General features: G+C 41.6%; 2 protein-coding genes across 3 annotated transcripts in view; one reads left to right on the top strand and one right to left on the bottom strand.

The window, feature by feature from the left end:
* The first annotated feature begins 973 nt into the window (after window positions 1-973).
* LOC139378812 (ubiquitin carboxyl-terminal hydrolase 12-like) lies at window positions 974-18,017 on the top strand. The gene is made up of 10 exons (XM_071121331.1): window positions 974-1,220; window positions 3,276-3,356; window positions 5,049-5,188; window positions 5,344-5,417; window positions 5,568-5,827; window positions 6,027-6,103; window positions 6,352-6,435; window positions 7,457-7,654; window positions 7,873-7,951; window positions 13,391-18,017. Exons 1-10 carry the CDS (start codon window positions 1,173-1,175, stop codon window positions 13,490-13,492), a joined length of 1,143 nt encoding a protein of 380 aa, XP_070977432.1. The 5' UTR covers window positions 974-1,172; the 3' UTR covers window positions 13,493-18,017.
* Window positions 18,018-19,088: 1,071 nt separating this feature from the next.
* Window positions 19,089-24,818, bottom strand: part of LOC139378811 (rho GTPase-activating protein 6-like) — a 100,682-nt gene continuing 94,952 nt past the window's right edge. For both annotated transcript variants that reach the window (XM_071121329.1, XM_071121330.1), the window contains exons 13-14: window positions 20,444-20,667; window positions 19,089-20,094 (exon numbers count right to left, since the gene is read on the bottom strand). In XM_071121329.1, the coding sequence (XP_070977430.1) occupies window positions 19,951-20,094; window positions 20,444-20,667 (368 nt within the window). In that variant the 3' untranslated portion in view covers window positions 19,089-19,950. The remainder of the gene's footprint in view (window positions 20,095-20,443; window positions 20,668-24,818) is intronic.

The raw sequence follows: 24,818 nt of genomic DNA, 5'->3' as shown, positions 1-24,818 counted from the left end.
AGTCTTCCGGGCCTGCAAGAACTTATACACTTTTGAGAGTAGTCCCACAACTGATCCAAATCGAATTAAACAGTCAAATCACAGGACTTTTGCGCCATTATTCAAATGACATTTTCACTGCGGCCTAGAGTAGAATGTTGTACTCACTTGAAAACAATAATGCAATTATTCATTGCATTGTGGTGTTGTGTATACTACTATTATAGTCTAGGTAGGATAATTGTATTGTTTCTAAACAAGATCAATAGGGGAGCTGTGTAAGGTTTTGAGCTGTGTGTTTGATGTCTTCACTGCTCTTTCATGCACAATGATGCACCTGGCCTGACTGCTGCCTATCAGCTATTCCTATTGGTTCTTATCGATTCAAATTGATGCAGCTTGGAACGCTTTTATGTGTGTTATGATTGCTAGTCAGCCTATTGTCACCATGAATGGTGGATAGAGGGCAGGATAGACCTTAGACTGGTAGATTATACTGACCTGTAGTAAAAATGTGCACACAAAAGAGTAGTGCATAAGGGAAGTACCAAAACATCCTTGATATAGGGGTGGCGCATGCAAGCAGATGAGAAAATGTGGCTAGGATGGAAGAAATGCTGTAGTAAAACCTGCAAAAGAGCAAATGTTAACCAGGAAAAAATAGGCACTACCCTCCCCTGTGCCCAATAAAAAAAACGCACAACCCTCCCCAAAGCAAATAAACAAGTTTCACAACCCTCCCCTGTTTTGGACCACTTCTCCCCTCGAATAAATTGTGATCTGTCCCTAATTTAGTTCAACCAGGACAGTTCCACGTCGTTTAACGGTTTTGCCTCTCTATGTCCATGCATTCTTAGATCTGCATTCGTGCATGACTGATCTATTACACATCCTGAGAGTGAGTTGCATAGGCTACGATTTAGCCTGCTTCGGTGTATTATCTGCGCAGCGACCAGTCAATTATAATCCACCCAGTGCTAGTGCACAAACGTGTGTGCGCGTGTACTTTCTCTGCGAGCCTTGTTCTCGCCATGAAGCTGGCCTGAGAGGAAACAGAACAGAGTCAGAGCCGTGCATCAACACTCCCTCGTCCCCAAACTGGACGGTGCAAAAAGGGCTCCCCTGAACTCCAACAGCCCCAGCGGCTGTCAACGTTTTCAAATTGGGGTTCGGTCCAATATGGCGACAGACGGATGGAAATACTGATGACAGTCCGAAAGATCGCCTCGATTTGTACGATGGTACGGTATTTTTTTTTCTGTTTAAAATCCGTTATTTTCTATGCGACTAGCTAGTTGGCTAATGCTAGCTAACCTGTCGAACAGGACATGACTGAGGTTTTCCAGGAAGTTGGTTAGCTAGCTAGGCACATCTCTCTAGAGAAGCAAACATAGGTGGCCGTTATTGATGCGTTTAGTTGTTGGGTTTCAAGAAGGTAAAGTATCACTTGACTGCACGGTCTTTAGATATGGGTGGATCAACAGGGGTAGCTAACTTTAGCTAGTTAGCAAATAAGAGCCAGCTAACTAGTTAGCATATAACGTTAGCCTAGCCACAAGCTAATGCTAGTTTTATCAAATCCACAAAGTGTTGACAGAGTTAGCTAGACAAGTAACGTAAAATTTAGCTAACTAACTTAGGTAGTTGTGTTGCTTTCTCTGTCATCTTAGGCGTTTGATAAAGTATTTTATGCTACTAACATTAGCTAGCGAAATCATATTGGTCAACCTTTCAACTTAAACTAGCTAGCTACATTAAGGTAACTAAAATATTAGCCAGCTACTGAATAGATGCTTGCCAGCAACATTTTATCTGGCAAGTTAACTACCTACATAGTGAGTTAGCTGTGTTCTGCTAATCTCGCTCTAGATGTTTCGTTTTCATATATCTCAAGGCAGCAATGAAGTTGCAGAGGTCAGTGCTTGTTAGCTAGCTAACGTTAGCTTGGGCTTCAATGGTTTGTTGTGTAGCGATCAGCAGTAACTGAATTCTATGGATTGAAAGAACTCTGGCTGTGTCATTCAGTAATTCCCGGAGAGATGCTCCACCTGAAATGCAACTCGACCAATTTCCTCACCTGTCCCTCTGCCAAAACATAAAAAATGTCAGGGAACGTGCCACCCTGTGTGACATAATCTTACTCTTACGGATCCCCACATTGACAAGTGACAGGTTATCTACTTAGCCTACCAGTCGCTGATAAAGAAGTGCATTATCCGGTGACAGATTGATTTTGAACCCGCATTTCATCCCTCTGCCGCTGCACCAAGCTTTTATCAGACCAACAGCTAGTTGAGATGAATAGCAGGGGTGTTTTCATTATGGCGATTCTGTAACAAAGCATTTTGTCTGTTGCACAACCTTTTGCAACAGAGGCCTTTTACTCCAAACGGATAACTTTTTGAGAGTTTCTATTGGACAAATTCAGTTAGTTCTCTCCCAGTGATGTGCATATATACATCATTAGTTCCTCCCCGTTTCTTTCAATTTACTCTTATTTGGTTCTTAAACAGTTTGCAAGACGTAATGAATGCACCCCAGATGTCAGGGAGAAATCTTTCATGCAGCCTTTAAATAAAAAATGTGTGCTGAGTGTGTTTAAGCCCTGCTACTGCTAGTCATATTCATAGCCTTTGATTTTCATTCACAGGGGTTAGCTAGTCAGTTCACCGGCATCTTCTGTCTGCGTCTTGTAGATCAGTTGTATCGTATGGGAACATCTCACACATGAGACACACACACCTTTTTAGTTATTTCAGTCAGCAGTGGTCATTCTTATATGATGACAGAGCACCATAATGAATTCATAAATGTGTAATCATGGACAAGGACTAGGAGGACCACACCTTCTGTCCTAAGATGATACTGGACAGGTCTCGGGCAGACTGTGCACTTGATACCGTGTAAAATCATTACATAATGATACGTACCAGACCCAGGGGTCAAATGGGATTGGTGGGCATACAGTCCAAGCAGTGTGTTGGGCAGGCCTTCAGTCAATCTAACTAGGCTATATCCCAATATTAATACTAGTAGACCTGCTACATGATATGCTAGAAGCCAAGCATATGAAATAGTGTGAGGGCAGGCCTATAGCCAATCTAACTAGGCTATATCACAATATTCATACTGCATGAAAAGTTATTAGAGCATACTAAAAAGTATTCCAGTGTGGATATTATTGGCACTCTTGGCTAGAATACATGGTTCGTTGACTCTTACTGATTTGTAAGTCACTCTGGACGATAGATGGTCATTTGGCAGACACTATATAAATGCAATACTTTGCTTTCCAGGGCGCCAATGCCTCAGCTTTGGAGAAGGAGATCGGACCGGAACAGTTTCCAGTTAATGAACACTACTTTGGATTGGTCAACGTAAGTGCCCACTCAACAATATAAACCATAGCTGTTGGTCAATGTACAGTTGAAGTCGGAAGTTTACATACACCTTAGCCAAATACAGTTAAACTCATTTTTTCACAATTCCTGGCATTTAATTCTAGTAAAAATGCCCTGTCTTAGGTCAGTTAGGATCACCACTTTATTTTAAGAATGTGAAATGTCAGAATAATAGTAGAGATTTATTTCAGCTTTTATTTTTTTCATCACATTCCCAGTGGGTCAGAAGTTTACATACACTCAATTAGTGTTTGGTAGCATTGCCTTCAAATGGGTTAACTCGGGTCAAATGTTTCGGGTAGCCTTCTACAAGCTTCCAAAAATAAGTTGGGTGAATTTTGGCCCATTCCTCCTGACAGAGCCAGTGTAACTGAGTCAGGTTTGTAGGCATCCTTGCTCGCACATGCTTTTTCAGTTCTGCCCACAAATATTCTATAGGATTGAGGTCAGGGCTTTGTGATGGCCACTCTAATATCTTGACTTTGTTGTCATTAAGCCATTTTGCCACAACTTTGGAAGTATGCTTGGGGTCATTGTCCATTCGGGAAGACCCATTTGCAACCAAGCTTTAACTTCTTGACTAATGTCTTGAGATGTTACTTCAATATATCCACAATTTTCCTTCTCATGATGCCATCTATTTTGTGAAGTGCACCAGTCCCTCCTGCAGCAAAGCACCCCCACAACATGATGCTGCCACCCCTGTGCTTAATGGTTGTCCCCATGTGCCCGTAGTCTGGCTTTTTTAAGGCGGTTTTGGAGCAGTGGCTTCTTCCTTGCTGAGCGGCGTTTCAGGTTATGTCGATATAGGACTTGTTTTACTGTGGATATAGATACTTTTGAACCTGTTTCCTCCATCATCTTCACAAGGTCCGTTGCTGCTGTTCTGGGATTGATTTGCGCTTTTCGCACCAAAGTACGTTAATCTCTAGCAGATAGAACACATCTCCTTCCTGAGCGGTATGACGGCTGCGTGGTACTATTGTTTGTATAGATGAACATTGTACCTTCAGACATTTGGAAATTGCTCCCAAGGATGAACCAGACTTGTGGAGGTCTACAACTTTTTTCTGCTGTCTTGGCTGATTTCTTTTGATTTTCCCATGATATCAAGGAAAGAGGTAGGCCTTGAAATACATCCACAAGTACACCTCCAATTGACTCAAATGATGTCAATTAGCCTATCAGAAGCTTCTAAAGCCATGACATAATTTTCTGGAATTTCCATGCTGTTTAAAGGCACAGTAAACTTAGTGTATGTAAACTTCTGACCCACTGGAATTGTGATACAGTTAATTATAAGTGAAATAATCTGTCTGTAAACAATTGTTGGAAAAATTACATGTCTTGCCATGACTTGCCAAAGCTATAGTTTGTTAACTATACATTTGTGGAGTGGTTGAAAAACGAGTTTAATGACTCCAACATAAGTCTATGTAAACTTCCGACTTCAACTGTAAGTTTCCCAGCATGCACCTGCACAAACACAATATATAACCATAGCTACAGTACCATGGATTTCAGTGTTAGTGTGTTTGCTTTTGAATCAAGATTGAATTACCTTTTTCCAACTATCATAACACAAGACTTATCAAATGTTCTCACACTTCTACCTCTCTCTCTCTCCTCTCCTTTCGTCTTGTCTTCTCCCTCTCTCCTCTCCTCTAGTTTGGGAACACCTGCTACTGTAACTCGGTGCTGCAGGCCCTCTACTTCTGCCGTCCTTTTAGGGAAAAGGTCTTGGCCTACAAGGTCCAGCCCAGACGTAAAGAGTCCCTGCTCACCTGTCTGTCTGACCTCTTCAACAGGTAAAGGGGAGAGAATGTGCCCCACTCGTAGACTCTTGCATAAACACATGAAATGGTTTTTGGAACCAAAAATAGATCAGAAATGGGGGAAAACATTACAATTGGAACTAAGTTACAATTTTCTTTAACTCATGGCAACATGTCCTGTTCAACAGCATCGCTACACAAAAGAAGAAGGTCGGCGTCATCCCTCCCAAGAAGTTCATCTCCCGTCTGAGGAAGGAGAATGGTGAGAAGGATGGGAGGGGTGCAAAGGAGAAAAACAAGTTAATCTCGCTCCTGAAAAAGAAAGGATAGATGGAGATTGGAGAAAATGTAGCAACTTTAGACAGCTCATTACTCTTCCATCATCCCCTCTTTCTCTATCCTCTCCCTCCAGAGCTGTTTGACAACTACATGCAGCAAGATGCCCATGAGTTCCTCAACTACCTCCTCAACACTATCGCTGACCTGCTCCAGGAGGAGAAGGGCCAGGAGCGACAGCAGAACGGAAAACTGGTGCAGAACGGAGGAGGTGGGGGGAGCAGCGGGACAGGAGGAGGAGAGGGAGAGGAAGGGGAGAAGATACAGCAGACCTGGGTCCATGAGATCTTCCAGGGCACCCTGACCAACGAGACGCGTTGCCTCAACTGTGAAGCTGTAAGTGGAGGGAGATCCAAGATGGAGGCTGTTAATGCCGACACTATTGTAATGGTAAAGGCAGATTCAAAATGGAGACTGTCGTTGTTTTTTTAAATGAAGGAGAGGAATGGGGCCAGGAGCTGTAAGTTATGCCAGTTTCCTATTACTGAACAGTGTTTAAACAGAGGTAGATGTCACCAATGTAGTTCTTGTCCAGGTGAGCAGTAAAGATGAGGACTTCCTGGACCTGTCTGTCGACGTGGAGCAGAACACCTCCATCACGCACTGTCTTAGGTAGGTGTGTGTGTGTGTGTGTGTGTACTGCCAGAGAGAGAGACACTGTGGGGATGGAGAAAGGGATAGAGGTAAATAAGAGAGAGGAAAATATAAATGCATGAATGGATGGAGGAAAAACTGAAGAGTTCAGTAGGGCCAAATAGGAGGAAGCGTTATGAAAAAGTTATACATGTGCTAAATGACATCACCTTGTGGATGCTCCAGAACTCATCTGTGTGTGTTTCCGTCGTCTTTTCTCTCCACAGGGGTTTCAGCAACACTGAGACACTATGTAGTGAATACAAGTACTACTGTGAACAGTGTCGGAGTAAACAGGAAGCACAGAAAAGGTGAGCTGGCTGGTCTCTGAAAAACGTGGCCAAAAAGTGCATTTAAATGGCAGTTGGCGCAAACATACAGTAAGTAAGTAGGTGATTAGTAGACCGGATCGAAGCTTGTCGGTGATACAGCTAAAGAGGTTTAAAAACTAACATTAAAGGCCCAGTGCAGTCAAAAAAACAAAACAAAAATCCTATGTTTTAATGTTTCCCCACTGAGGTGGGAATAATACTTTGTGAAAATTTCAATAATGCTCTTTTAGTTTAAGAGCTTTTTGAAAAGACCACCTGAAATTTCAGTCTGTTTTGGTGAGAGGGAGTTTTTCCATTCCATGTTGACATCACCATGTGGTAAATTAGTTAGCAGACCAATAAGAAAGATTATACAACTCATTGTTTGGATGCTGATTGGACAAGCAGCATTCCAAGCCGTGCTCTATTGGCCGTCACAGGCACGCTATGCCTGCTAACAGTTCCATCTGAAAATTATCACTCTGCCGCCATAAGAATCTCATGTTGCTGTCCAAACCATCTCTTGTATTATCATGTTGCTGTCTGAATCATCTCTTGTGTTTATCCCACATTATTTACCCTTGCTTACATCCTAGCATTTAGTTTGGTACAGCAAGGTTAATATAAGTCTCCCTGTCTAGACTCGGAAACAATGCTTTACTTTTGAGTGTCGATCTCTGTACCATACATGGAGATTGAATGGTCCCCAGACAAGATGAGACAAAAAAAATTTGAGCCAGGCAAAATCATGCATCAACATCGTTATCATGGACATATCCAAGTAAATGACGCTGTCGCTTCGGGCCAGACAATGCCATTGACCTTTGACTGTATTCATGATACAGCACTGCCTCTTGTGCCTTATTGCTTAAGTGTTCCAAACCTCTCTGCCTATAAAAGCTCATTTTATTTTACCCAGAAATGATTTGTTATTGAGATTTAAAAAATGGCTACGTTGGAGCGTTAACCCTACTCCTTCCCCCTTTATATCATATATTATTATGTTCTTTATTATGATTAGGATGCGTGTGAAGAAGCTCCCTATGATCCTGGCGTTACACCTGAAGAGGTTTAAATACATGGACCAGTTGCATCGCTACACCAAGTTGTCCTATCGCGTCGTCTTCCCCCTGGAGCTCCGCCTCTTCAACACCTCAGGAGACGCCACCAACCCCGACCGCATGTACGATCTGGTCGCCGTGGTCGTCCACTGTGGAAGGTAAAGAGATAGAGAGAGACTGTGTGGTCGCTCGCTCAGATTGTGCCAGAGATCTGTGTGTGTCTGTTTTTTTTGTAGACTGTTTCTCTCTCGGCTCTCCCCTTGTCTGTCACCTTTTCAATATTTCTCTACTTCTGTCCATCTCTCTCTTCTCAGCATAGTCTTTTAGTTGTACCTCCTGTCTATAACGTGTATATCTATGTTCCCCTCCTCTCCAGTGGTCCAAACCGTGGTCATTACATCACCATAGTGAAGAGTCATGGATTCTGGCTCTTGTTTGATGACGACATAGTAGAGGTAAGTAGAGCTTGTCTATACTCTATATATTATTTTCTAGTGATAACTCTTCTCTTTATATTCTAAGGGTTGTTTTCCTTCAATTAGTCTATATTCCGTATGTTTTAAGAGAAGAGTGAGATGCTGATCGGCTGTGGTACATGGGGCCCTCAAACACGCCAGCTGTGTTTTCAAAGACAGTTTTTAGTTGCAATACGGTATGAAAGCTGGAGACGGGCAAAACAGAAAGGCTAAATGAACTGTAGGTTCTCGCAAATTCCCAATAAATGCCTCCAATAACGACCTGTTGTCAACAAATGACACCATCTATTTATATGGTATAAACTGGTAGTTTGATTTTACTCACTCATTCACAGCATCCATAGAGACCCATCAGAGACGAGACCTAATCCAAGCTGCATTCCAGTCCATCCCCCTACTACATACCAGACCTGGGTTCAAATATGATTTGCAATCATTTCAAATATTTGTGTCTGTGCTTAATTGATCTTGCCTGCCTCAATATAACCAATGGAATACTCGGAGGGAGTGTAAACACCGAACATCTGGCACTCCAGGCAGGCTAGAGCAAACGCTAAAAGTATTTGAACCCAGGTCTGATCCCTACTCGCTTTCAATGTTGTCTGGAATTCAAGCCTTGCTCCGCTTCGGTCGACCCAGATAGCTCCAGGTGGCTCTGTTAATAATGTGGAATCTTTATGAATAGGGAGTGGGAGACAGACTGGAAACACCAGTTTTAGATAAGTTAGTAGGATGAGCCGAAGGTGGGGGGGGGTCTTTCTGCCCGTGCATGGTAGTCTAGCTTTCTCTGTCCTCTCTCTCACACTCACCATAATCAACCTGCTTTTCTCAGGTAATGAGAATGCATTAAAACAATGCACAGCACACACTATGAAATACTTGAAAGTCGAGTAGGCCTACTGCGTCTATTGAAATGCTTTCAGACCAGATCACATTCAGGGAATGAGTCCACACGGTAGTAGTATGTGGCCCTGTTTCAAATGTACCCACAGTGTAGAGGTATGTTATAGCAATCGAGGGGCCTGCTTTTTCCACTCCGGGTAGACACTTTCCACAGGCACAGATCTAGAATCAGCATACACTCAGTTTACCTAGCGTGACCATTAGAGTGGAACAATGCAAAACTGATCTTTGATCAGTGTCTAGGCTTTTTCCGCTATGGAAAGAGTCCCATTGTAACATCTGGTGGATGAGCAGAACCTGGCTGAGTGATGAAGTTTCCACTGGGCTTGGAAAGACACTGGTCTCAGATCAGCTGTGGGGTTTACTGTCTAATGGTTAAAGGGATAGTTAGACCTTTTGGCAGTTAAGCCCTTTTTTCTACTTACCCATAGTCCGTCTAGATGTCCAGTCATGAGCTTATACTAGTTACAATGGCTCCAGAAAATACCTTGAAACTGCACATGGAGACATTAAAAGGGTATCCATGAGTTACTGACTCTGGGTAAGTAGAAAAATTGCCAAAATGTCAAATTATCCCTTTAACACTAGAACTGCTGGGCTTCGAGGGAGCCCCTTCAAGCTAATCATTCTGACTGCAACATTCTAACAGTATAATTAATACATTTAATTGGGGATGTGCATCTTTCCCTTTCAAGACAATTCGATACGTATCTTGATACGTCGGCTCCGATGTGATACAGGAACGATATGTTTTACTTTGAAACTATTTGGTTTGATTGGAGAACGAATCCATGCGATACGCTGCACTAACATTTCTCGCATAAGCACGTTCATTTTCCTTTCTATACTGAAAAAATATATAAACGCAACACTTACCGAGTTACAGTTCATAGAAGGTAATCAGACAATTGAAATCCATTTGTTAGACTACCCTATCAAGCAAAAAGGCAGTAACTAATCATTTGGTCAAAAGTGCGCTATGTCATTTTTGCTACATTAAATACATGTATCCTGCCTCTATTGTGGTTTGGATAAAATGGACGTCATGTTAGCAGTTAACTGCATTAAGTTACTGTGAAACCAAGGTAAATCAAATCTATTTTTCTCAGTTCCACTCTTATGAGCAGCAAATTTGACAAACTGACATGTTTGGAAGGTGGCATCCTATGACGGTGCCACGTTGAAAGTCACCAAGCTCTTCAGTACGGCTGTTCTTCCGCCAATGTTTGTCTATGGAGATTGCATGGCTGGGTGCTCTATTTCATACACTTGTCAGCAACGGGTGTGGCTGAAATAGCCGAATCCACTAATTTGAAGGGTTGTCCACATAGTTTTGTGTATATTGTGAATCCCCCCCCCCCATTGTACAATATATGGCCTTTATTATTTTTTGTAATTCTTCAAGCTCTGTCAAGTTGGTTGTTGATCATTGCTGGACAGCCATTTTCAAGATGCTTTAAGGCAACTGTAACTAGGCTACTCGGGAACATTCAAAGTCGTCTTGGTAAGCAACTCCAGTATAGATTTGGCCTTGTGTTTTTAGGTTATTGTCCTGCAGAAAGACGAATGTGTCTGTTGGAAAGCAGACGAAACCAGGATTTCCTCTAGGATTTTTGTCTGTGGTTTCTTTTTATCCCCAAAACCTCCCTAGTCCTTGCAGATGACAAGCATACCCATAGCGTAATGCATCCACCACCATGCTTGAAAATATGAACACAATAGCGTTTTCATTAGTTTGGTACTGTAGGTTATGTAAAAAAAAAAATAAACCACAAATGCATTCAAGGGCATATGTCTTGGAACGTGGTAACAGCAACAAAATGTAAACTACACCATCCACCAAGATGCACGCTCAACAAGACACACGGTCAAATAATGACAACATCAGTAGCCTACACATCATTCTAAGCGCCAAGTGTGCTTGTTAAATAGTGAAAATCAGCACATGGGCAATAATGGCCTTATATTTAATAGAAATGTCAAATTGACGGCAGTCAAAACTATTAAATTATTGTCAGCTCGTGATTTCATGTGTATCTACTAGGGTTACAAATCTCCGGGAACTTTCAAGAAATTCTGTTTTTCCTGAAATTCTGGTTGGAAGGTTTGCGGAATAAGCAGGAAATCCGGAATCCTATTGTAAGTTCCCGGAATTTTGCAACTGTAGCGTCTTCGTGCCATGCAATGGCATCAGTTGGAGCATACCCATGTCACACAAACAAACAAAAAATGTGAGTGCGTTGATGATGTAGTTTTTTTGCTTGATATGTCGGGCCTGCTCTCTGTGGTAATCAACCTGTAGTATTGTCATCAGCTTGTTCTATCCAAATGGTGCCATCCCCTCTTCTGTCCCTGCCTCACAGTTTCATTTGGTGGTGGCTTCGACACCTGTTCAGTGCGCCCTTTTCTGCACTTGGGCCTCGGAGGTGTAGGTCAGGCTCAGAATCAGAAGAATAATCATCAGATGTCATGATTAATTTCTTCCCCGCCATCGGAGTCATTTTCATTCAGATTTTGTAGCAGCTTGAACGCGGTAGCATGTGCGTCCGTTTGTCTTAGTCTTCTTACCGTTGTAAATGACGCACTCTCTCGCTGTGTACTCCCAAGTAGGCAAGTGTAGACTAATACGATTCAGTGGACTGCAGAGTAGCCTAGTGGTTAGAGCGTTGGACTAGTAACCGGAAGGTTGCAAGTTCAAACCCCCGAGCTGGCCCTGAACAGGCCACTGTTCCTAGGCCGTCATTGAAAATAAGAATTTGTTCTTAACTGACTTGCCTAGTTAAATAAAGGTAAAATAAATAAAAAATGTTGGGCCCTATTAAAATCTGCGTTGTGGACAGAAGCACGGAATCCAGACATTAAAGCGGGGTTCAACAATATAAAGACATATTTATTGAAGATATTAGAACATTTATTAATATGCCCACATTTGATTAAGACATTAACAAAATGCATCAGTGATTCACATTTTCCTTCAACTTTCTTTAGAGGCAATGCAGGAATGCCCATTTGTCTAGCACTTTGTGTAGCGTCTTCTGGTAAATGGAAAGGCTTTCTAAAAACCTTCTCACTTAATAAATGTTAACTACAAAGTAGCTAGTGCCCACTTGATATCATGATTGTTTGCGTCAATGCAGTGGCAATTTTGATTAGCAAACTCTACAATCACATGTATGCTACAGAAACCCCACCAATCAAAGAGTCTCTTGCAGGTGTGCTGTTAAATTAAAGGATATCTACACTCATAAATGAAAAGTTCTTTGATTGTTCTTTTCTTCCAGACCTCAAGTGGTCTCCTTGTGTAGTTTTAAGCATTGTTGAAGATTTAAAACATCCAATTTGGTTGTTTTTCTATTAAAAATGTTGTTTTTTGAGAGCGTAAACCTAAAGAAAACAGGGGAAACAGAAACCTGGGGAAAACAGCACTTTGGAAAAAATAATGGAATTAGCCAAAAAATAAAATTGATTTTAATAGGGACCTAGATATAGCATACATGCAATTTTGAGATTATAATTAGAACCGATCAATACAAAAGAATGGGCATCCCTCTTATTCATTCCCAATTGATGTTTACAACGTTTGGCATTGTTCACTCATCAACTCACACATTCTCCCCCATCATCCTTTAACTTCATTTATTTAATCTGTTATACCTTATGTGTAAAAATGTTTAGGTTAAGTTTCAAGGCAGTTATCAACTGGACACCTTCAACTGTCGGGAGAAGGAGGGGCGACGGGGGGAAAACCATTCAAAACTAATTACATTCCCTCCTGAAACTGATTTATAACTCCAGTTCTGTTATTGACATTAAGGTTCTAACAACGACAATATGTTGTATAGACTTATTTACGAAAAGTCAAGGAAGGAGGGGGGCCATAACTTTAAAAATGTCACTAATAATTGTTTTTAAATTCATGAGCAGTCAAATGACTGCTTTAGCTGTTCTAGTGTTAAGGTTGGGGTTTGGAGAAGGTAAACTGATCCTAGATCTGTAGCTAAGGGGCAACTTGGAATGGGAGGGGATAGAAGAGTAGACATGGCTGCTGTGGGTTTGTTTTGAAATTCTTCCTCCTCTTTTCCTCCCCTCACTCTCGCACGCAGTCCACTCCGATTTCAGTTTCCAGGAGAAAGGGAGAGGTACCTTTTTTTTTCTCTCCTGGAAACCAACATTGGAATGAACTGCAAGTAAACATTGTTGCCTCACTACTCTACCCTCACAACTGGTCGACGCACTACCGATTTATTCTCTCTTTCGTCTGAGGGGATCCACATTTGTTCTACCGCAAACATATATTCTTACATATTTCCAAAATGTGTATGACAAGTAACACAACACAGTAAAAAGATAGGGCTCTGGCCAAAAGTAGCGCACTATATTGTGAACTCTGTCACCATATGTTTGTGTCGTGACAGACACAAACACTTCCGATTTGTTTCTGCGATTTTATATGGGGAATAGTAGGGTGTCATTTTGAGATTCGGCCTAACCTTAAACTCTTCTCCTCCTTTATAGAAAATCGACGCCCAGGCGATCGAGGAGTTCTACGGTCTAACGTCTGACATTTCTAAGAACTCTGAGTCAGGTTACATCCTGTTCTACCAGTCCCGGGACTGAACCAGCAAATGGCAGCGGCCCAAGGCTGAAACGGGCCATTGGGATTGGGACTCAGCATAGAGGGGAGGGGCTTGGGCAGCCACAGGCCCCGCCTAGCCCACCACCTGTTTTTAAATATTCAGGCTTTACAGCGGGAGCTGTGGAGCGCCGAGAGGATGCATGGAGGAGGATCTTCAGCAGACAGGAGCCAACGATGCCTGAGCAACTGATCAGTTGATATGACATCGTAGAACGAAGAGCAGGTACCAGGGATTGTTATGTTTCGTCATCCTCTCCTCCTTTTCATCATCATCGTCCTGGTCTTTTTTGGGGGTTTGACAGCAGATTAGCAATATATGGTGTGTTAGCTTGGCGAGCTCTCTGCTTACATGGTGTGCCGTTACTGATGTGGCGCCATTTACTGGTGTTTCATCAATTATTGGTGTCCTTGTCATATTTAGTGCCACTCAGAGGGGCTAAACAGGATTTGGGATTGATGAAAAGTGGATCTGCCATTTCTTGAATGTTCTCAATACTTTGTTGCCAGTTGTTGTTAGTTTGGAGAGTGGGGTGGAGAGTTGAGTTTGGCCCCTTTGCAGCTCACCGGGCCAGATCTGGCAGTGTTTTATTATATCATGGTTCAGATCCTGAAAGCTACACATCTATATTACCATCTGTTTAAAGGGACACACGCATATAAGCTCTCTAACTTCCCCCTCTGGCAACAACAGCAAACTACACCACCAACTACAAATAACCTGCCAACCAGATGTTTATCTTATATCTGTCTCCTAAGCAAGCAAGTATCTCACTGGTGTCAATGGCTGTGCTTCAAATGGCAGCATATTCCCTATGTACTGCACTCTATAAGTAGAGCACTATATATGGAGTAGGCTGTCATTTGGGACATAACCCAGCCATCCTCTTTTGTGTCGTCTTTAACGCAGTATAAACCTGATTGGCTGCTGCAACATTTAGCTCCTCTTCCTGTCACCTGATATGAAACTTCCAATCAGAGCCTGAGGTATACAAGCATTTCCTGTTTTTTTTTTTTTGACCGTAGAAGTAAACCAAACATAGCGGTTGTTTGGTTTATAATATTAAGTATGTGCTACACTGCCAGTTGGGGTAATAAACCTAACTTCACTCTTTTTAAAAGGCTTTGTCCCAGTATCTATTCTAGCACAATACCAAGTATGCAGTCCCAATACATTCTAAGTAATACGCTGGTGTAGGTATTGGAACAGAGCCTGTACTCTCAACAGAAAGATAAATTGATTAAGGCCCACTATTCATAAAATGTCTCCAGAGCAGGAGTGCTGACCTAGGATCAGTTTTGCCTTTTTAAATCTGATCCTAGATCAGCACTCTTACTCTGAGAAGCTTTATGAATACAGGCCCTGATCCATCGCTCTGACATGGGAGGTGTTTATGTTAGCTAGACCCAGAGTGGGACCTGTATTAAAGTTGAATGTAAGACAGTCTGCCGTTTTGAAATATACAGTACGAAACTGGCTGCTTATTGGTTGGACCATACTTAGGGCCTGGAGTTTTTACCAATCCTGACCAGTACTAGATATATAGGTTGTGTCTTAATGGCACCTGATTCTCTAACATATATTGCGCTATTTTTGACCAGGTCTCCTAGGGACTCAGCTGTGGTCTGACTAAGGCCCAGAGTTTTCTTAAATCTCAAACACACCCCACCAGTTGGAGACCTAGGCACCTTATTCACTACATAGTGCACTACCTTTGTCCAGAGCCCTAGTGGGTATAGGGTGCCATTTTGTGTTTTTAGGCTATACTCTGCAACCATATATTAATTCATATTTTAACGCATAAACCATTCCTTTGTGAGCTCAAATCTAACTGTCTAAGACGTGCTGCTTGTTTTCAGGGTTAACTAATTACTAATATGAGGTTGACATTGGTGAAGGACTTAAACAAAACATTTTACGTTGTGTATAGAGTTGCAGAACTCCGGTAACTTTCCCAAAATTCCGTCTGGAAGATACGCAGAAATCAAGAAGAAATAAGCTGGAAATCTGGAATCCACCAACCAGGAATTCTGGAGAACCTAGGAATTTGTGGAAAATTACTGGATTTTTGCAAACCCTAACTTAACTGATATCGAAGGGCAATTCAACCACATTTTCATTATCTTCAGCACAATACCAGTGTCTACCTATGTGAAAAAATGGCATTTCTACGTTTTGTAGGAAAAAATGTATAAAGTTAAGTTCCACCCAAGGACATCATTAAAAGTTAAAACGGTGATTTCGGCAGGGTAGCCTGGGGCGGCAGGTAGCCTAGTGGTTAGAGCGTTGGACTAGTAACCGAGCTGACAAGGTACAGATCTGTCGTTCCGCAACCTGAACAAGGCAGTTAACCCACTGTTCCTAGGCCGTCATTGAAAATAAGAATTTGTTCTTAACTGACTTGCCTAGTTAAATAACGGTAAAATACATTTCCTAACTCTTGAGATTTGCAGTGAAGTGCGGAGCAAGAAAATGCCCTCCCTCTGGCTAGATCAAAATATCTGTAACATGCGTTTGTTTTCTGACAATGCAGAGAGGAGAAAAAGGAGAACCTGATTAGAAAAATAATAACACGAGGAATAAACACACAATGAGTAACGATAACTTGGTACCGACGCTAAAAAGTATTTTTGCAGTACTTTAATCCTACCCTGTGATGTCACAGAGAAGCGTTTTTTTTCCCCCCTTGTCTTTTTAACCAGAGATCATGGAAATGTGCTGTTTTCGCATATGTTCACACTGGTATGATGTTGGAGATATGAGGTTGAAAAGTGGAGGAATTGCCCTTTTTAAATGCTAGATTGTGTGACTTGCTACTCTACTTAGAACGTGTTTGGATGGTGAGGGAGCTAAACTCATTAATGATTGAACTTAGGCTATTACGAGCTAGAGTATTTACCTAGTACACTCTTCTAGCCTATAGGGTTAAACTCTCACTGGGTGAGTCCCAAATTGAACCCTGTATCTTTTGTAGTGCACTACTTTTCACCGGGGCACGTAAGGAATAGGGTGCCATTTGGGACGCACACTCCGTCTACCCTGTCTGTCTGCGTCTCTGTACTCCCTAACCTTTGGTGTGTGTCGTAGGTGAGTGAAGTGAGGTGTGGCATACCAGAGGTGTGTGTATAACAGTGGTTTGACCCCTTTTCTTGCTGCTGACAGTGCAACTGACGCGCACACACACACACACACACACACACACACACACACACACAGCCAATTATCACGTTTGGGTTGATTAGTGTTTGAAGTGAGTGATCGCGAGCACACGCCGCTGGACACTGCAGAGAAACAGGTGTCACACAGCTTTCCATAGTGTGTATTCCAGCCTAACTGACAGAGGGACATGTAATGCAGCCTAATGTTAAAGGTAGACTCCGTGAAATGATGTTGCCACGAACAGCACTGCCGACATTTTGCGATGAACAAGACATCGCTCCCACAGAGTCAGACGCAGTATTTGCGACTGTGCACGGGTTTGCTTCACGCCGAGATGTTTAGCCTCGCGCTTCAGCGCTCTTAGTTGCGGAAATCGACCCACTATGCTGTTTACTTTGTGCACCCACATCATATCCCCGAGTCTCCCTTTTTAGCTGCATGAAATGGTGTTTAGATATAGCAGCTTCGTATGTAACTAACGAACTACACTGGTCTGCAATGTGTCCCGTTTTGCTTCCTGGGTGCGTATCAATAGTCTTAACGTGGCTTCCTCACCTCGTCTCCTTTCCTTCAGCTGCAGTGATATGTAAAACCTGGGTAGGGGACAGCAACATTTTTCTATCCAGTTCTAGGTATTTGGTTTAACCAGTCCAGTTCTTTTCACCTCGGTGTAGATCATTGGTAGTTACTAATATTTCAGAGGGAGACACTTTAGTAAAACAAAATCGCTGGGCGAGCCGCATACCCGTCAGAGAATGGGGGTAGGGGGTGGTCACCAAAATAGTACGCTATATTAAATTGATCTATACATGATATCTAAGATACTATTAACAGACTGTCAATCTATTTGATGATCTGATTCTCTATTTTTGGACACTTGGAGGTATCAGAAACAAATGCATCAGGAAGGTATTGGAAAGTTCCAGAAAACATCAGGGATGATCATCAAGCAATGATATAAGATCATTTGTGGAGAATCGATTAATTTCCCTCAGTTATTCTGTGCAGACTCATCACTCTCCCTTCTAACAAGCCCTGCACAGCTTTTATAGGTGGTAATCACTCCAACCGTTCAAAATCTACAGCAAAATTTGTAGGAACAACGATTTCAAGATGCGCTGGAAACTATTTTTGCTCCTCTGTATGTCCCAGCCGCTGATAAGGTTTCTCACGTAACCAATGACTGTGACCGGTTTAGGCGAAGGGAAGGACACGAGGAGAGTTGGCTGTTCTTTTTCTTCTAAAGAAATTCTGTGTACGTACTGACACATATACCAGTTGTGTCCCAAATGGCACCCCATTCCCTATGTGTTGTACTACATAGGGAAAAGGGCACCATTTGGGACGCATACACCACCATACTTCCATAAACTTGATGAGGGGTAATGATGGTTTAGAAGACACGGGTGGGAACAACAAATTAAAACTAGGGTCTGAAGTTAGTTTATTTTAAGTATTATTATTAACTTTTTCTATATATTTAGCTAATTTAGACCTACCATTCTTGTGTAGGCAGCTGAGATGAATGGGGTTGTGATTTATTTGGGGTTATATTTGAGACAATGTTTGTCCCAAATGTCACCCTATTCCCTATGTAGTGCACTACTTTTGACCAGGGCCCATAGGGCTGTCAAAAGTAGTGCACTATATAGGGAATAGGGTGCTGTTCAAAAGTAGTGCACTACATAGGGAATAGGGTGCCATTTGGGATGGAGACATTGAAAATGTGTAAATATAAAGATGTTATTGGAATATAATTAATTGCTTGCTTGAAATAAGAGGTCTATACGATTGATCATATTCAATTACGACCAGGATGTTTTTCCTGATCAGGAAAAATCCCTTGTCCTAGAAACATTTCCTAGGGTGGTAATTTCATTTCAATCCCAGTCAACTGAATTTGCCATGGGGGATTTGTCCACAGATGTCCATTTCACTACTTTAACTCGCCCAAGAATGTAATAGGAATTGAACCCGGCACTGCTCTGTGTAAAGTGATTTAAGTTGAAGTGCACTTTGAGAAGGGGAGGAGTGTTTATTGGGGTGCAAAGTGAGATGTCGCGGCCCAGATGCAGTGAAAATTTGTATGTTTGGGGGAAAAAAGGTTTTGGTCTCAACTTTCTCCAATAAATAACTGGTTTAAGATGGAAAAAGTGTCTGTCTCTTTCTCTCTGTATGTGTGCACTGGTAGAACATTTACAGAACTTTACTGGGAAAGCTGATGCTTTGTTCCCCTTAGGGGTTGCTGCTGTTCTACACGGTCATGTCTTATGGAAAAGTAGGTGAAATTCCAAAAATACAGAATTTCCCCAAACATTACACAAGGGACTTCTTGCTTCAGTAAGCTATGAATCAACAACCCTGTTTTGTGTTTCTAAATCTGTTTTACCCCCACTGGATTCAATAAAGGATAACGAAGCAACAATTGTACATTTAATTCAAATCTCGTACATAGATGCATTCCAAGATACAAGAAACACCTGTAAGAAAATAGACAGTTTGAAATCTAGCTACACCTTGAGGGGATATTGCTTGCTTGTTTACAAAGTATAGAAAAGTATTGCCCCCAAAAAATGTGCACATACTGTCTAATGGTACAAGAGTGAGATTAATATTTACAGGATAGCAAGCACCTCATGGAACAAGTGTCTTGTTGGATATCAATACTGCAATTCAACAAGGTCCAGAACAAATACAGAGACTGGATGCACACAAGCCTACATTTTTTATATACATACAAAAAACAGACAATCCTGCATTTACATGGTAGGGACAGATTTACTTTAAGAAGTTGTCTCAATCCTCAAGCCCAATTGAATTCTCAGGTAGTTCTTTAGTTATTGAATACATGGGCTCTCTATGGCCACATTGTCCCCGGTAGTTAATTACTATAGTCCTGTGAAGCGTGATAAGTTCCAGACAGAAATGATGTGTGGGGTGACCTTTCACCAGAAGATGAAGCAAACGCATTGAACGATTATATACTTTTCTGTACATATGAAAAATGTCACCTTTGTCATGGCAACCAATGTTTCAAACCCAATATATGAGATTCGAGAAAGCACTTGGGATTGAATTAATTTCCCGATTGAGCCGACATATGCAGCGGTTAATGTGAATGCAGTCTCGGCTAGCATGGGAACGTTGTCTTTAAAATGTCAATCAGGCTCCAACGCAGAACTATGAATCGAGCCCATAGTCTTCACGGTTTAAAACACTGATGTATTTACAGAGTGTTGCCCATCGTCTCCTTGGTCTTCAGCCGTATCAAACGTTAAGTGTTCAGTTACCCAACAGAGGGTTCAGAATATAGATCATAAAGGATACATCCACTGATGTTTTTTTTCTGGCTGTTTGGATGGAGCTCAGTGTAGCATCACGAGAGATCATGGAGAAGTTGAGGGATAGAGGGGAAGGGGATAGGCTCTATAGTAAAAAAAATATAAGTTCACACGTTACAACAATGTGTGTGTGCGGTCTACGTTTGCACTCGTATGAATACGTATAAACACTACTCTACATCAGTGTCCCTCAACGGGGTCCAACCACCTCCCAGCCACCCAGAAATGACAATATGGCAGACCAGACAAAGGCATGGTGGGCCAGTCCAACCATTTCTAGTCCCAATCCACCCTGCACCACCCCCGCCCCCCAGTGTTCTATCCTGTCATACCATGGTCTCAGACCCTGAGCCCTTGCCTGTGAAGAAGTCCCAAAAATGACTTGTATGACTAGGAGAGGGTTTCTCTTTCTCCTCCTGGGGTGTCTGCCTCACCCAGATACTGTTTTCCCCCTGTCCTCCCAGGCTGGAGCATGAGGCAGCCCCCAGGGTGAAGCTCAGACCTTCGCCCAGCGGAATCCTCCGTTCCTGGGCATGGTGTTGGCTGTCCTCTGGGTGGACTCTGGAGCTACTGGAGGGCTGGGCCAGACTCAGTAGGTTGTGGTGGGAGTGGAACTGTCTCATCTGACCAATGGACTTGGACGGGGTCTCGTTGGAACCTGGTGAGGGAGAGCCTTTATTTCATTAGGATCTCTTTTAGTCCTTAATTGGACTAATCTTCCAAGAGTCCTTAAACATTAAAATACAAGCTATAATACGATCACATTTTCACATAACACACTGTTACAAACTGACATATTGACCAGATAATTACTCTAAACAGTCTGAAAATATAGATTGATTCCTTCATCTACCTTCCAATGTATTATATTTAAATTTATTTTTATTTTTTATTATTTATTGAAATGTTTCTGGTTTGCTCAGATAAATGATTAAATTTCTTTATTGGTCCGAATCGAAATGTTCTTTTGCCTATTTTTCTTTTATGTCTAACACAGATAGTGGACAATCTATTCCTAGTATTTACTGAATGACTGTCTCTTACCAACTGAATACCATTGTGAATGGAGTTTGGCTGTTTTAAATAGTGTAAATTGTGAAATAAAATAAGCATTTTTTTTCTCCAATTACCTTGTTGATTGATGACCAACCGAGAGCATTGTGCATGACTACAACATAATTACCATATCGCCACCTTAAAACACTCCTTGCTGCTTTGTTCTGTTCAGTCTGTATCCTTCTAATTTCACTTGCTGATGAATTTCCCCAGACCACAGAACAGTAGTTCACCTGACTCCCAATTAATGCCTGGATTGTTTGCTTAAGAATCTTTCCCGGTAAATATTTAGCTATCCTTCTGATCATGCATGCAGTTGTAATTATTATTATTTCTTTTACATTGAGTTATTTGAGATGACCACGATAAGCAGTTGTCTAGCTTGGACCCCTAGTAGTTTGGTTTCTGAAACTCAATTGGTACTCACTCCATACTTAACTGTATCCCATTCTGTGTTGGCCTTTTCCTGGTGGAACAGACCAACATAACCTTGGTTTTCTTGGCGTTCAAAACAAGTTTGCTACGGTAAACCCGTTCCCTGATATTTCCCAGATCTACTTGTAGAGCTTGGTGTACCTGTTGAACTGATTATCTTGCTGTATAAATTGTAGTTTCATCTGCAGATATAGTAGCTTGAGTTTCAGATAAGATATAAGGAAGGTCGTTGGTATATACTAAGTAAAGAAGTGGCCCAAAGCAGCTGCCCTGCGGTATTCCACAGTTTAAAGCATGAGGGGAAGAATACGACCCATTGATATAGGTGGACTGTTTCCTGTCAGATATGACTACCCAATTCAATGCTGACTCCTTAAACCCATAATAAAATAATTTTGTCAAAACCTGCTATTGTCTATAGCATTGAGCCTCTGGTCAGTCATGTCAACCAATTAAATTACATTTTTGCAATAAGCATGCTGATTGGCTGTGATCAGATCATTCTTTTCCATGTACTCCCATATTTGTCTACTCACAATACCCTCCAATATCTTAATGGGTGAAGGGAGTAGACTAATTGGTCAACTATTGGCAGGAGTAATGGGTTCTTTGCTGTCTTTCAGGGTTGGACACAGTTTAGCATGCTTCCATTTATTTGGAAATGTCCCCTTTTCAAGTGATCCAATTAAATATGTATTTCAAAGGAGCTGCAATCTGGGGAGCAGCATAGCGAAGTAAAAAATTGTCCATAAGATCATAACCAAATTTACCATTGGGTAATGACTTCAATAGGATGATTGGCAATATCAGCTGGTTTTGTTATTGTTCTGCCGTCACCCTCCACACTAGATGGGCATGATGAGATGTACCAAGTAAGCCCTTAACAGTATTCCATACTTTAAAAAAAATATTTTTACAATCAATAAAAGCATTGTTTTAAAATAATGTTTTTTTCTTATGATCAATTTAACTGCATAATTACGTGGTGTCCTATAATTCTGTTAATCAATTTCCAGTTTAGATTTGGCTAACACTTTTGCCATATTTTTGGAGAAATTGCCTCACCCAATCCATGGAAAATGGACAAGCCCCAACTGTACTCTTTCTTACTGGGGCATGATGGTCCATTACCTCAGTGAGCAAATCAATAAAACATTATGGAGTGTGATTTAAATCATCCTCTAGATAAATCAGCTCCCAGGGTACAGCAGCCAAATCATTTAGAAATAGATTATGATGAAATGTTTTAACACATCTCCTGACCAAAATCCTAGGGGGTTTCTTTGGAACCTTGGTGTTCATGGTTATGGTCACAAAATTATGGTCTGTCCAGCCCACTGGCATTGATCTGGCTTTTAAGGATCGGACCCTTTTTTTTCAATTTTCACCTAAAATGACATACCCAAATCTAAATGCCTGTAGCTCAGGCCCTGAAGCAAGGATATGCATATTCTTGGTTAAGCATTGCAATGGTATATTACAGAAGATCAGATCAACGCACATGTCTGAACGGTGACCTAACTTAGTTCATGATCTAATAGTATCATTAACCATTTGTTTCAAACCACAGCTCTCGGGATATCTCATTAATTTAGTTCTATTTGAATTATTATGATCCTTCCAATTTATATTGATATCACCCAAGATAAATACATCTCTGTGGCCTGGTCAAACCCAGTGCATAAGTCATCCAGATAGGACACCTTAGCGCTAGGAGGTCTAGACACACATCCTTCCAATATGGCTGCCTGGTGAGGCAGATGAGCCCATATTGCCTCGTGGGTAATATGGGCTCGCAGGGTAGCCTAGTGGTTAGAGTGTTGGACTAGTAACCAGAAGGTTGCAGAACGTTGTAAGTTCAAACCCCTGAGCTGACAAGGTACAAATCTTCCGTTCTGCCCCTGAACAGGCAATTAACCCACTGTTCCTAGGCCGTCATTGAAAATAAGAATTTGTTCTTAACTGACTTGCCTAGTTAAATAAAGGTAGAAAATAAATAAATTGACATTCCTTTTAAGAGGAGGGATGACCTTAATGCATATGATTCTGAATGCACAGTGCTACACCCCCACCATTCCCATTCCTGTCCCTTCCAAGGAGACTATATCCATTAATGTTCCTTTGCCCATCATTTACAGATGCATCCAAATGCATTTCGGTCAAAGCTAAAATATGAATATTATTTATGTTGACCAAGTAAAAAAAAGAGAATGTATTTTGTTAGTTAGGCTGCACACATTAACCTGAGCTATATGCAACCCTTTCCTTGTCAAGTAAAGATCAATAGAGCATGAATTCATTATAGTTGAAGTTGACATGACACACTACAACACACAAACTCAGATTTGAACATTGGATTAAAATAACCAGGGAGTTACTCCAGAGTCCCGATACAGTTTCCCATTGATGTAAAGTTTATCCATCACCAAGGAAACTCGTTGGTTCAGGCAACGCTTTTCTTTCATACAGTTTCTTTCTCTTTTCATTGATCTCCGTGGGGGAAGTGATCATTCATTCCAAAGTCAGTGTTTCGGAGTTCTCTGCACCAGCTCTTTGCCATTTCCTTTTGCTTAACATTTTCAAAACCTGCAATAATAGCCCATGGCCTTTTCCCAAAGGCTTCTGGGAAAAGGCTAAGGACTCTGGAGAAAGTGGACATTCTAAGGACTCTGGAGAAAGTGACATTACGCACCACATCTGTGGGCAGTTTCAGTTGAGTTGACATAATGTCCCAGACAGTGTCCTCACAGCCACTGCTGTTGTCATTCTCCGGTCCCCCTGAAAAGATGAGATTGTCCCGCATTGATCGACACTGTACACCAAGCAAGGTTTCTTTAAGTTGTTTGTTCCCCTTTGGCACCACCTCCACCATGAATAGAGTCTACAGTACCTTTCAGTGCCGTGTTCTCTTTCCTTAGATCATCAATCCGATATTGGCTGAATTCTAGACTGGCACATAATGCATTGATGTCCTCTCGTAGTATATCCAAGATATCAAGTTTGGCAAGCCTTTCATTGATGGATTTCAACAAGTCAACATTCATATCTGTAAACCTCTCCCCACGCGCGCCCTCTTGCTTGGGGATGGTTTGATGCCATCGTTGATACCGCTTGGCCAACTTGGCTTTGGTTTGTTGATAGGGTTTGTTGTCCTTAACAGTGCTTGAATCCTCCAAAACCAGCAACATTGTGTTATTACAATGTCATTAGAATGTTACTTTGTTATTACAATGTTATCAAGCTCTTACTATACTGATCTTATTATTCTGTTGTTTTAAAAATGTTTTAATCTTAATCATATGACAATCAACTTTTAAC

Source organism: Oncorhynchus clarkii, chromosome 21 (assembly GCF_045791955.1).
Source record: "Oncorhynchus clarkii lewisi isolate Uvic-CL-2024 chromosome 21, UVic_Ocla_1.0, whole genome shotgun sequence".
Taxonomy (NCBI): domain Eukaryota; kingdom Metazoa; phylum Chordata; class Actinopteri; order Salmoniformes; family Salmonidae; genus Oncorhynchus; species Oncorhynchus clarkii.
The sequence above is the reverse complement of the archived record's forward strand: the minus strand, read 5'-3'. Positions and strand labels throughout refer to the sequence as shown.